Source organism: Corvus hawaiiensis, chromosome 24, assembly GCF_020740725.1.
Source record: "Corvus hawaiiensis isolate bCorHaw1 chromosome 24, bCorHaw1.pri.cur, whole genome shotgun sequence".
NCBI lineage: Eukaryota > Metazoa > Chordata > Aves > Passeriformes > Corvidae > Corvus > Corvus hawaiiensis.
In genome coordinates this window covers 4764167-4777699 of record NC_063236.1, presented here as the reverse complement: position 1 = coordinate 4777699, position 13533 = coordinate 4764167, and the positions used below count along the sequence as shown (strand labels likewise).

At 50.9% G+C, this 13533-nt stretch overlaps 1 protein-coding gene across 1 annotated transcript; it reads right to left on the bottom strand.

The window, feature by feature from the left end:
- Nucleotides 1–967: 967 nt before the first annotated feature.
- On the bottom strand, nucleotides 968–11118 carry TIMM17A (translocase of inner mitochondrial membrane 17A). Its single transcript, XM_048327963.1, has 6 exons — nucleotides 11012–11118; nucleotides 6316–6415; nucleotides 4838–4901; nucleotides 3966–4094; nucleotides 3308–3418; nucleotides 968–1307 (listed from the first exon to the last, which is right to left on the bottom strand). Exons 1-6 carry the CDS (start codon nucleotides 11035–11037, stop codon nucleotides 1237–1239), a joined length of 501 nt encoding a protein of 166 aa, XP_048183920.1. The 5' UTR covers nucleotides 11038–11118; the 3' UTR covers nucleotides 968–1236.
- Nucleotides 11119–13533: the final 2415 nt, after the last annotated feature.

The window sequence follows — 13533 nt, the reverse complement described above, 5'->3', positions numbered from 1 at the left end:
GCCTGGGACTGGCACCCTGGAGCTCCACATGGATCTGAACAACACCCGACTGCTCCTCCTCTGGAGGTTGGGAAAACACTAGGGATCTGAACACCCAGGTTTGGATACTCAGGGAATCTGCAAGTGTAATTGTCTCTCAGAGCACAGACACTCACCTGAAAACAGAAGAGACACCACCCGAGTGACACAAATAGAGAAAACTGCCTTCAAAATCTGCCCGAGGAACCAGGGAAGTGGCAAAGCAAGAAGAGCCTTTACACACACACACAACACAAACACACAAAAGGCACTTTTGTGTGTAAGGGTTTGAAAATTACAAACCAGTGGTAACTCTGAGGGATGAGACACAAGCCCTGGTAGTCCTGGGGTGATTCTGGGAGGCAGGGGGGTGGAAGATGTCCCTTCTAAGGACACAGGAGATGATCAGGCTCTCACACGTGCATGCACACCTCACGCAACTCTAATCTACCCCCCACGTGTCAACATTACTGTGAGCATTTCTGCTCGTTCCATCCTCTGCTTCCACTACACGGCTGACTTGGTTTCCTCCTCCCTGGGCAGAGGAAAAGCCAGGACTGGCTCAGATAACATTACTCAAGTCTTTCTGGATACTGTATCAGGAACTGCCAGCACACAATAGCATCGAGTTAATTAATGAGTTGCAACAGAAGACGCTGCTGGATGTTATTTTGTAACTGCTGGCAAGAAGGAAGGGGCCTCCACGGCTGCAGTTTAAGGACAAAACCGCAGAGCAGATGTGGTAACTCTGCTCAGGCCAGGATCCGAGATGAAAAGCAGGAGGCTGTGCTGGCAGCAGGTGCAATGCTTCCCCCTCCAGCCCCATAACCTAAATCCAACAGGGAAGAGGCTACCTTCCAGCTGTGTTCACTGCAGGTGCGACATCCCAGAGGAGACTCCAAGACTTTCACTCCAGTCTGTGTCCAAAGGATGACAAGACTCTCTTTGGTCCTTGTCTCAAACCTCCTTGTATTCTACCAGACATGTGTAACATTACAGCAACGGAATATATCAGGAATAAATAGATTTTCTTTTCTAAAAGTTCTCCTGAGCAGTTTGACATTAAGAAATGCTGCAGGTCCTCCTGGCATGGTGTGTAAGGGACAACCACTGGTGTTAAGTACAAACCCCCTCCGCATCCTCCAGGTGGGACCGCTCAGGAACAGGGAAGGAAGTGGAAAAGGAGGAGGAAGAGGAGGAGGCGGTGGCTGGGAACCATCACTGGTACTGTCGGTAGTCGCTGAACGGGGGTGGCTGGAGCTGGGATGGATCCTCTGACAACTGTGGGCCTGGAGCAGGGACAGGGGAAAAGGCAAATGAATACCAAAAGACAAGAGTTTCTTCCTATTAACAGGATTCACAACTGGTTTGTTTATATAAATCCCTCTTAAAATTAATCATAAATCCCGGAATGGTTTTGGTTTCATAAAAAGTTTCAAAAATTGCATAGAATCCCAGACTGGCTTGGGCTGGAAGGGACCTTAAAGCTCATCCCATTCCCACCCCCTGCCATGGGCAGGGACACCTTTCACTATCCCAGGTGGCTCCAAGCCCCATCCAACCTGGCCTCAGGCACTGCCAGGGATCCAGGGGCAGCCACAGCTGCTCTGGGCACCCTGTGCCAGGGCCTGCCCACCCTCACAGGGAACAATTCCTTCCCAGTATCCCATCTAACCCTGCCCTCTGGCAGTGGGAAGCCATTACCCCTTGTTCTGTGACTCCTGGCCCTTGTCCAAAGACCCTCTTCAGCTCTCTTTTAGGAAAAGTACATTGTGCAAGCTGCTCCGAAGACAAACCACTTCTCTCCAAGTTTCACAGAATCATGGAATTGTGGAATGATTTGGGTTGGAAGGGACCTTAAAGCTCATCTTGTTCCATCCCTTGCCATGGGCAGGGACACTTTGCACTAGACAAGGTTTTCTAGCACGGAAATGAACTAGAGCAGGGAGAGGGAAATCTTTCCAGTCACACAAAGCAGCTGGAAACTTGCACGTTAGTGCCCTTGAGGTGACCTTGGCCCCTCTAGAAAGGTTTAACCACGGTGACTTGCCCAACAATAAAGCAACCAGTGAAACGGAACAAGTGTGGAGTCAGCTTCCTGATCCACTGCCTGCTGCTGGAGGGAGCAACACAGCTGTGGTGGGACAATCCAGAGAGAATTAATCATCATGGACAGATGATACACCTTCTCCAAGGCAGATGAACTTTAAAGCATCTTTAAAGAACAGAAATTGTCATAGTTTAGGTTGGATGAAGAATATTGGTGAACAAACCCAGAAGAGGATTCACTGGTTTGTGTTCTTCCCAAAATAAGGTGGAGCATTTATCCTACAATGAAATGCTGGGAGAAGCTACCAGTGTTAAGCCTGAAGAGCAGAAGGCTCCAGGGAGACCTTAGAGACCCTTCCAGTGCCTAAAGGGGCTCCAGGAGAGCTGGAGAGGGACTTGGGACAGGGGCCTGGAATCACAGGACAAGGAGGAATGGCTTCCCACTGGCAGAGGGCAGGGTTAGATGGGATACTGGGAAGAAATTCTTCCCTGTGAGGGTGGGGAGGACCTGGCACAGTTTGCCCAAAGAAGCTGTGGCTGCCCCGTGCCTGGAAGTTTCCAAGGTCAGGCTGGATGGGGCTTGGAGCAACCTGGGCTAGTGGAAACTGTTCCTGGCTATGGCAGGAGGTACAATGAGATAGGCTTTGAGGTCCCTGCCACCCCAAACCAGTCTGCGATTCTGTGACAGAGATATTTAGGATTTTCCACGGGAAGCATTCACACAACAGCTTCTGACTCAGTGAGAGCCCTGCTTGCATTTTACTTGGGAAAGAAGTCAGGGATGCAGATACTGAAGCAGTTTAGAAGAGAATCACCACCACGTTTTTTGGAAATCGGTGTATCTGTATCTCCCAGGTCTTTATCATCTCTTTTACCCCAGAGTTCCCCACACAGACCACGGCCTGCCAGAACCACCCCTCTTTTCCACAACTTGCTGCCTGCCATTCCCTCAAACCATTGTGCCCCACCCCTGAGTAAAACCTTTCTGCCACCATGTGCCAGGTGTGTGGCAGAAGCCAGGGACAGCAGGGACATCCCTGCTCTCAGCCATGCCACCTCCAGTCTCCCAGCAGGAAGCAGCTGGTGATAACCTCGTGTCATCAGCACCTGCAGCTCCTCCTTGGCTTTCCACAGCCTCAGGAGCTGGCAGGGCAGTGCAGATTCACTCTAGGATAAGAAGATGACTGCCAGGGGCACATCAGCAAAGCAAATCCTTATGACACATCCTCTGGCTCCTTACCGTTTGGGAACTGTGTGGAGGCAAATCTTGTCAGCAGAATTCCTGCTCCTTCGATCAAGGCCAGGAGAATTCCTCCCATCGCAGCAGATCCGACCATGGCAACAGGGCCATCTGGGAATGAAAAGCACAAACCAATGCTTTTCATTTCTTTGCTACATGTCAGAATCTACTGAATCCTAGGATGGTTTGGGCTGGAAGAGACCTTAAAGATCATTTTGTTCCACCCCCTGCCATGGGCAGGGACACCTTCCACTGTCCCAGGTTGCTCCAAGCCCCATCCAACCTGGCCTTGGGCACTGCCAGGGATCCAGGGGCAGCCCCAGCTGCTCTGGGCACCCTGTGCCAGGGCCTGCCCACCCTCTTCGTGCAGTCTTGATCTCTCCTAAAGCAGACTCAGAGCAGTAATTTTGCATCCATTAAGCTGCATTAAAGGATAATTACTGGGCAACTCCCTCCGCCCTCCCTTCAAGGAACACCAGGAACATTTGGGAGCCTGATTATTACTTTCCTAAGCAGAGGAGAAAAGCTTCAGATTATTTTTCAGCATCTGAGACAGCAAATTCCAATTTGGGTGCCACAGACTGTTGCTTTGCTATAACAATGAGAACTGTACATTTAGAGAGCACGAGGTTTTCAACTGATATCCCTAGTTTCTTACTTCTTGCAGCTAAAATGGCTCCAGTCAGGGCTCCGCTCGTGATGGAATTCCAGGGATCTTCCTTCCCTCTCATCCTGACCATACTGCAGTCAATCATGGAGAAGAGACCTCCCCAGACAGCAAAACTCCCTGTTCCAAATCAAACCAAAGCCACTTTGGAGAGAGCAGAGAAGCCAGTTGTGCTGCACAAGAGGTGCTGTGGCATTACTGTGCTCCCTTTCAGACATGAAGTAAATTCTAACTCATGAAGAACCAAATACAGGTTAAAATAAGTACAGGAAAATTTCCAACTTGTCATTATCCCCCTCTCCCCCCATTTTATATATCATCTCACTAATCTACAATTAACTACAGAAAGTTTATCAAACTGTGATTATAATGGAACTTTCATCCTAACAAAGTCAGATTAGTTAAGGGAACTTCCAGATGTATCCCTTTTTAATGTATTTCCTCACAGACAATGATGCAGAGTCATGTCACACCTCACACCACACCCAACCCTGCTCCTGGGGCCTCAGGAGCTCCTACAGCACATGAGGGACACCTCCAAGTTCTATTTTTGATCCAAGCTGGATCACTTCTTGTAATGAGTTAGTTTTATCTTAACCCCCTGCACACCATGAAGAGGCTCCAGGGAGCTCTGCTGTTCATGACCAGTTATTACTGCTGGCTTATCACTCCAAGAACACAGACTGTTTCCTCCCCAACCAAACTCATTTTGGATATATCAGAACTCTATTTACTCATTGCTTGGGCCAACAAACCTGCTGAGACCCAGCTCAGGTGTCAGTGCACCTCCACCATGTAACATTTCCAAACTCTGTTATCTGCCAACAGTCAATTCTGTGCAACAAAACCCCAAAATTCATTACCTCCCAGTTGTGGAGCTCTGGTTTTAATGGCTGTCAAACTGCCACGCAGCCGGTGGTTGACACCCTAAAATAAGAGAATTTAGTTAAAATAAAACAGTAAAATCTTACAGCCAAGCTGAGTCTGCATTGCAAAAACCTGCCAAAGGTCCAACACCCTTCTGAGCCCCTCAGCAGCTTGCGAGGAGCTGAGACAAAGTGTGCTTTACACCTATTTCACTATTTATCACTCCCTTACAATATTCCTGTCAGGTACATTTGGGAATTACAGTTACCAGGCAGGAAACAATTTGGGTTCACAGTCTGAGGGGCCCAGTGTGACTGAAGGAGGCATTACAGTAACATTTTAGCAGGATAAGCAGTGATTTTTCATATGTATCATTTTTTCTTCCTATCTGATGGGCAATCCCACTAGCTGTGCCACTTCAGTCATTCCTGCAGGTGGAATATACAGGCTTTGTAGCCAAGAGAAGCGAAGTCATGCTGAGCCTTCCAGAGTCCAATACTCAACATGTCACCCAGGACCTCACAGAACAATTACACATTTTCCCACACAGTTTAAAGAATATCCACCAAGTTTTATTTTTGTTACAATCACACAGAAGTGAGGATAGGTATATTTAGCAAGTCCAAAGCAATATTAAGAATCTAATTAAGCACACAGTCCTTTTCAAGTGAAGTGTCTGCAGGATCTGACTAGTTCGGAAAGTTAATTATTAAACCCACCTCAAACCAACAGCTAATTGTCAGAGTAACATCAAAAACACCTTTTATATGAAGTCAGAGAAATTTTAAAACAAATGTTCAAGTAGCAATTAGATCTTAATTTATCAAATATCTCTGCAATGGGTTTATAGCCAAAATTTTGCAGCAGAAGTCCTGAAAGTGAAAACCAACTTGCATCAGCAAACCTTCACTGCCGTGTTTACTCATTCCTGCATTGAAACCAAACCTGAGCACTGAAAAACTGAGTTAATAAAAAGGGCAATGATTAAATAAGAGATTAATTAAAGAAAACGATACCTTTTAATATAAATCTGAAGGAGAAAAAGACTCTTTCATTGAGTCATTCCATGTTTCAAAAGAAAGGAAGAGGCCAGGAAAGGAAGGAGAGCCCAGGCCTCATGTCCCTCCATGCAGACAGAACCACAAGCAGGAGATCAGCCAAGGTGGATGTTTCCTGCTGCACTTCCCCATCCCAAGGGAAATGTTCATCACTTAGGGAGGAACAAGCTACCAGTATCCCATTGTGGCCACCAGAGCAAACGGGGAAGCAGCAATTTTATCCCAAAAAATGAAGGACCCCACAGATCTTGAGCCAGGACAGATTCTCATGGTCTGGATTAACGATGTACAGGTCTTTAATCAGCCCTGCGCCCTGCACAGGGATTTCTTCTCCTTGCCCTTCACTGCCACGCTCCCTGGGGAAGGACAGTGGAGGCAAGAGTGCAGTCCATGCACCTTCAGAGCATTTTACTCACCACTGGGGAATTTCGGAAGCCTTTGATAGCCTGGAAAATGCCCCCTCCTATGGCCCCCATGGTGAAGGCCCCTCCGCAGTCATCCACTATCCTCCAGGGACTGGAAAGAAAAATAGAGATGAAAATATTAAATCCCATCATGTTAAACCGTGTAAGTGACTGGGATGGATCCAGCACTTCAGCACTGGTGTAACTGGGGTGAAGATAGAGCCTGGTGGCTTTTCTGTTTCACATCCAGCTCACTGAGCAGGCAGCAACAAAGAAAACAAGAATATTACAGCAAAACAAACTCAACCTTTGCCAGAGTCTCCTGGCCCACTTCCCTGGAGTGGGAAGTAGCAATTATACAGAAATGCCTGAACTCCTCACACAAGGCAGAGACATACTTCCATCATGGAAAACTCCTGCAGAATTCCAGCTCTGCCCTACTTACATACTGTAAATAGCTTTAAATTCCCTGATCTCATTCTTCTCTTGACCTACAGAGAACTGAGGTAGCAAATTCCATGAGACTCTGCTCCCAGTTGGCACAAGACACATTTTCTTGAATCATTCGCTCTTTTCATTAGTTCTGCTTATTTAAGTGAGACTTCAAAGTTACCTTTGCTGCGCTGGAAAGGTTTTTCCTCGTGCACTCTGGATCTTTGAAGTCCACCCAAACAAAACAGAGATCCCTTCAGAGGACTAGCAGCCACAATTCCTGCTCCAACATCACAGAGCAGCCAGGAAAACCCTGCACAGAAGCACCTTCCTGCAGCACAGGCTGTCAGCACCTGCCAGGGGAGCCTTCATTTGGCGTTCAGAACCTCTGCCAAGAACTGGAGCCTTGCAACCCTAAACCAAACTCCTAAACTAGGTGAGCTTTAAGATGCCATTAACTTCTGCTGTCACTGTGGGTAATTTCAGAGCAAAAAAAACCAAAGCTGTTTGGTTTCTTTCATCTTGTATTGAGATCTTCCAGCCAAGCACTCAGGTAATTTAACTCCTGCACTGCCAACAACCAGAAAATGCAAAAATCAGCCTAAAATAGCATGAAGGTCACAAATCTGAGCACCACGGCAAGCTCGGTGTTTATGTCAGGTAGGAACATCAATGAGTATTTCCTATTTCACTTGGAATGTCATGTTCCTGGTCCTGAGGACCCCCTACAGCTTCCAGCTCCTGCACATGAGGACACCATCCCTGACCTGCCACCTCCCCACCTTACAGACCTCCTCTAGCGAGGGGTGACAAACCTCCCTCACTGTGCTGCAGGCTTTGCCACAAAGTGTTTTGTTCCTGAACAAAGTATCTCTAATTTGCAGTCCCTCCTCCTGCATGTTCTCCCCGGCTCCTCACGTTCATGACCTACTTCCAAATCTCCTCCTGCACAGCCAGCCCTGCCCCCTTCCCAAGGGAACTCCTGTGTGCACAGGTCACACTCAGTGCTGCCTTCGCTTTTGTACCTTGGATCCATGGGTTGTTCCCAAGGCACCAGGAGCCCACCCAAGTGTCACCACTGAGTGTCCCCAGTGACAGCCACATCCAGCTCCCAAACCCACATGGCCTCAGGAAGCAAGGCAGTGTATTTTATCCTTCATCACCTCCTGTTTGTCTGCCCTGCCTGCACATGGTCTCGTCCTACCTCATTACAACCCCGTCAGCCCTGACTGCATTCAATAATTCAACAGTTTATTTTCCTTCTGCTCTTTCCTGCACCAGGTAAAGGTTCCAGGCACACTCTTGTCTGAGATGCCAAGATGAAAAGCAACTCAAGTCTTTCTTCTCAGGGATTTTTTGTTGTTTTGCTCTCACATCTCCTGTGCAGATTTTGATCTCCCCTGTTATGAATAACACATCTCATCCCAATTCTCTCCCTTTGTTAATTCTCAAAGAGTGATCTTGTTAAAAGGCTTTTTGGAAACTTAAATGGATTATGTAAAGCGGGCTTCCCTTATGCACAAAGTCAAGGAATTCCAATCTACAAATCATGGCTGCTTTTTCCCGAAGCCTCTTAATGAGACCCCAATCACAGAATGCTTCCCTCTTTAACCTCATTAGCTGTTACCTTTGGGCTTCCTAATTTTCCTTTTAAACTACTCTCCAAGATTTTCTGAGCAGCTTTTAAATGAGAAAACCTCTTTGATCCCAGCACAGCCAGCCTGTGTGTCAGCTCCTCCAAACTCCCTCAAAGCTGACACAAAATACGCCCAGCCCTGGCACTGCTTGACCTCATAAAGAATTGGAGGAGAAGAGATTATTCCATTGTTAATCTGGCACTTATCTACAAGCACGGTATTACTGTTAATTGTTTCCCTGACTCTGAGGGAAGCCCCAGCTGCAGGGAAATGACATGTGGATAAGGTCGGGTCCCTGATGGCACCAGAGATTTCTCAGAGATGAAAAGAGCAGAGGGCAAGACTTCACTTTTCCCAGGGCTCCGGGGCAGCCACAAACCAGCTCTGGATGCCTGAGAGAAGGGTGAGTCCTCCCTCCAAGCCCCACGGCATCCTGCAGTTCTCCTGACAGCTGGAAAACTACTGGAATCAGAGGCCACCACACTTTAAATGAACAAAGGGCACTTTTCTCTGTGCCAGTGGCTCATAGGTAACCCGCCTGACCCCAGGATAGCAGCTCCTGGGGGCTGGGTAACTGGGTGACCAGCAGCAAAGGGGTCAGAACAATGGAGGACACCAGCAGCCCCCCATGGCTTGGCAGTGAAACATCTCTATTGCACAGCATTAAGGACACAGGTTCAAGCTGTGCCTGGGGAGGGTCAGGTTGGATATCAGGAGGAATTTCTCCACAGAAAGGACTGTCAGGCATTGGAAGGGGCTGCCCAGGGAGGCAGTGGAATCTCTGTCCCTGGAGGTGTTCAAGGAATGACTGGATGTGGCACTCAGTGCTCTGGTCTGGTTGACAAGGTGGGGATAGGGCACAGGTTGGACTTGATGGTCTGAGAGGTCTTTTCCAGTCTCAGTAATTCTGGGATTTCCTGGAGCCCACAGCAATCTTTTAATAAATACAATTTACTCTGCTCATGACCAGACTTTATGCTGTAAAAAGGCAGGGGTGGCATTTATGGAGAAACTTAATACATGTCAGCAGAGCAACCTGCAAAGTCTGGGAAAAGCCTCATGCACAGTCACAGATCTCTGTCTGCAAAGGCAAGCAGAATCTCAGGACGATTTGGGCTGGAAGGGACCTTAAAGCTCAGACCATTTCACCCCCTGCCATGGGCAGGGACACCTTCCACTAGCCCAGGTTGCTCCAAGCCCCATCCAGCCTGGCCTTGGACACTTCCAAGCACAGGGCAGCCACAGCTTCTCTGGGCAACCTGGGCCAGGGCCTCCCCACCCTCACAGGGAAGAATTTTTTCCCAGCCTCCCATCTAACCCTGCCCTCTGGCAGTGGGAAGCCATTCCCCCTTGTTCTGTGATTCCAGGCCCTTGTCCCAAGTCCCTCTCCATGCTGAGAGAGAACTCTGCCCAGGATTCAGTAACCCTGCACCTGAGCTTGCATTTAATCCTTTTATTACTACAAATACAACCTTTGACTTGCAACCAATGTGTTTGTGCAGGTCTACAAAGACAGTGCTGAACCATGACAGGATTCAGACACTGCCAGTTTGCCATGGAGAGGGCCAGGGGGCTGGGCTAGGCTTATGGAAATAGGGAAGGAGAGGGGCAGGGCAACTGGGGGGTGAGGGGAGCCTGGGGAGGCCAAGGATGAGGGGGAACTTGGGGGCTGAGGGGAGTTTGAGGATGAATTAAGGGTGAGAGAAGGCTGAGGAGGGGGTGGGGGAGGCTGAGGATGGAGGAAACTGAGGATGAGGGAGAGAACTGAGAAAGAATTAAGGGTGAGAGAAGGCTGAGTGGGGCGTGGGGGAGGCTGAGAGTGAAGGGGGCTGTAGATGAAGGAAGGCTGAGATGAGGTGCTGAAAATGGTGGCACTGAGGATCGGGGGGCTGTGGATAAGAGGAAAGAATGAGGGCGGGGGACTGAGATGGTGGCTGAGGGGGGACTGAGAACTGGAGGGGCTGTAGGTCGGGGAGAGACATAAGGCGAGCTGAGAATGAGGGGGGATTGAGGATGGATAGTCTGAGAATGACGAAAGGACTGAGGATGAGGAGGGGAGCTGAGAATGAGGAGCCTGTGAATGAGGGAGAGACTGAGAATGTGAGCAGCTGAGGATGAGGGGGGATTGAGGATAGGGAGGCCGATGACGGGGGCTGAGGCCGAAGGGGGTTGAGGATAAGGAGGCACTAAGGATAAGGGAAGGCTGGAAGGGAAGCTGAGCATGAGGGACAGAGGTGGGGCTGCGAATAAAGGGGTGCTGAAGGACCGAAGCACTGCCCGACGTGGGACCGTCACTGCAGCGCCCTCCGCCCCCGGAGCCGCACGAGCGGCGCAAGCCGCAGGGCCCCGTCGGCTCCTGGCCGCTCCGGGAGGCCGCGCGGGGCTCGGCAGCGGCGAGGTTCGGCTGCCCCGGCCCCGAGCGGGCCCCGCGGAGCGGCCTCCGCCGCTTCCCTCAGGGGGCCCCACCAAGGTCAACCCCGCCCCTCCGACGGGGAGCGGCCCCGGGCGCGCCCGCAGCGCTCCCCCGCCCTTTCCCGGCGCTCGCGGATCCCGATCCCGATCCCGATCCCGATCCCGATCCCGATCCCGATCCCGATCCCGATCCCGATCCCGGCCCAGGCCCGCTCCGCTCCCCTCACCAGGGCTCGCGCGCGTACTCCTCCATCTTGCGGGGCCCCACCACCTCCCCGCGCGCGATTGGCTGCGGCGGCCGCACGCCGGCCAATGGCAGGGGAGGGCGGGACGAAGAGCGAGGCAGGGCGGTGTCTGCGCGTGCGCCATGCCCGGCCCCGCCCCCTGCGCTGATTGACAGGCGCCGTGATGGTGGGCGTGTCGCCGGGCCGTGAGGGGAGAAATCCCGGAGCGGGGGATGCATTGGGTGGGACGGACCTTAAATCTCATCCAGCGCCACGCCCCGCCCCGGGCAAGGATACTTCCGCTATCCCAGGGTGCTCCAAGCCCCGTCCAGCCTGGCCTTGGACACTACCAGGGATGGGGCAGTCACAGCTTCTCTGGGCAACCTGGGCCAGGGCCTCCCCACCCTCACAGGGAGAGGAATTCCTTCCCAATATCCCATCTAAGCCTTTGTCCTGCCATTCTAGGCCCTTGTCCAAAGTTCCTCTCCTAAAAGTTCTCTTTTAGGAACAGTACCTGTGCAAGCTGCTCCAAGGACAAACCACTCTGCTCCAAGTTTCATGAAATCATGGAGTGGTTTGGCTTTGAAGGGACCTCAAAGCTCATCCTGTTCCATCCCCTGCCATGGGCAGGGACATCTTCCACTGTCCCAGGTTGCTCCGAGCCCTGTCAGTCTGGAATGTCAGGGCCCAAGCCCACACCATTCCCGATGCTGCTGCAGGAGCTGGGCTGACCTCGCATGTCCCAGGGGATGCTCCTGTGGCTCTGTGTACAGCTGGAAGCGGGGACTTGACATCCCTTCCACCAGGGCAGTTCCCTGGGCAGGCAGAGCTGGAATGCAGAGAACAGTGTCCGTGATGGCAGGAGATTCCCGGGCAGCTTGCAAAGCTCTTGGCACAAGATGAGGCTGTTCCCTCTTGTCCCATCGCTTGTTCCCTGGAAGCAGAGCCCTACCCCCACCTGGCTCCACCCTCCTGTCAGGGAGTTGTGGAGTGCAAGAAGTTCCCCTCCCAGCCTTCTTTTCTGCCCTGGAGCCTTGCCTCGTCCAGTGGTTTGCAGCCACTCGAAGTTCTAAATTGCTTATTCTTTTCTACTCCTAATTTAACATTACACGCTCTGCTGTCCTGTAAGGGCAGCAAATCATTCGGTAGCAAAAACTGAGTGCAAAACAGGTTGTTCTCCAACAACTTAATTGTTTTAATATGGCTGAAGCACCAGGAAGGAGCTAGAATGCTCCACCTGCTGTGTTGGGTTTTGATGTTTTAAAAGACTCCTCGGGTTTCACGAACAGGTGTGTTTGACCTCATTTAAGGTGGGGGGTGGGAGTCATGCAATTTTGGAGATTCCTGGGAGGTGCTATTGTGGCTTCTGCTTTGGCCAAGAAGGGGAGATGGGAAAAGTAGGAAATCGTGGCCTCTCTCAGCCACCAGAGCAGCTCTCCCCACTCCTGTGTCCTCTGGTACTGCTGTGGTTTCATCCCCCTGTGCGTGGCAGTGGTGCGGCAACACCTCCAATCCTGGGGTCAGTTCTAGGCCCCTCAATTCCAGAAGGACACTGAGGGGCTGGAGCACGTCCAAAGAAGGGAACGGAGCCGGGGAAGGGTCTGGAGCACCAGGAGTGGCTGAGGGGCTCAGCCTGGAGAAGAGGAGGCTCAGGGAGGACCTGCTCACTCTCCAAAGCTCCCTGAGAGGAGGGTGCAGCCAGGGCAGGGGGGGAGGGGATGTCAGGCTCTACTCCCAGGGAACAAGGGACAGGACAAGAGGAAATGGCCTCAAGCTGTGCCAGGGGAGGTTCAGTTTGGATACTGGGGAAAATTTCTTCCCGGAAAGGTTGATCAGGCCCTGGCACAGCTGCCCAGGGCAGTGGTGTAATCACCATCCCTGAAGGGATTTACAAAACATGTGGATGTGGCACCTGGGGACATGGGTCAGTGGTGGCCTTGGCAGTGCTGGGGGAACTTAGAGGGCTTTTCCAAACTCAACAATTCCATTATTTTGTGACTCCTCCCATACTGGTCTGACCCTGTTGCCTAATGAGTGGTATGTTCATTAAATCAGGCTGAATGGTCACTCTGGTCCTGCCTTTCACAAGCTGTGGGAGAGCTGGTGAAACACGGTGACTCCATGAGGTGCAGGAGCTTCAGCATCACCCAAAGGACCGGGTGGCACCCGTGGGACAGGCTCAGGGAAGATGTTCAAGGGCTTTCTGGGATTTCTGAGTTTCCCCAGGATTTGGTTCATTTCCCAAAATATATAGTCTTCTCCACTCTTGCTGTCGTGTGAGCATGTGTCTGAAGAGGAGGTTTGGATAAAGATGCATTTGGTTTGGGAGAGATGTGACTTCTCTCACTGGCCACAAGACACCCACTGCCTGTTGTGGCCAGGCAGGGAAATGTCACTCTTCAGCAAACAGCTTAAGAAATGATAAAAAGATCAGTTTTCAACCTCTCCTCCTGTGGGCTCTGAAGGAAAGAGAAAGAAAACAGACTAGAGGAATCCATTTAAAGTTCAGCTGTCCTTTATCAGCT

Coding starts and splice junctions, on each gene's coding strand:
- TIMM17A (XM_048327963.1), bottom strand. CDS start 11,037: ATGGAGGAGTACGCGCGCGAGCCCTG. Junction 4,902..6,315: donor GCTTCCGAAATTCCCCAGTG/GTGAGTAAAATG, acceptor CTCTTATTTTAG/GGTGTCAACCACCGGCTGCG. Junction 4,095..4,837: donor CAGAGCTCCACAACTGGGAG/GTAATGAATTTT, acceptor GATTTGGAACAG/GGAGTTTTGCTGTCTGGGGA.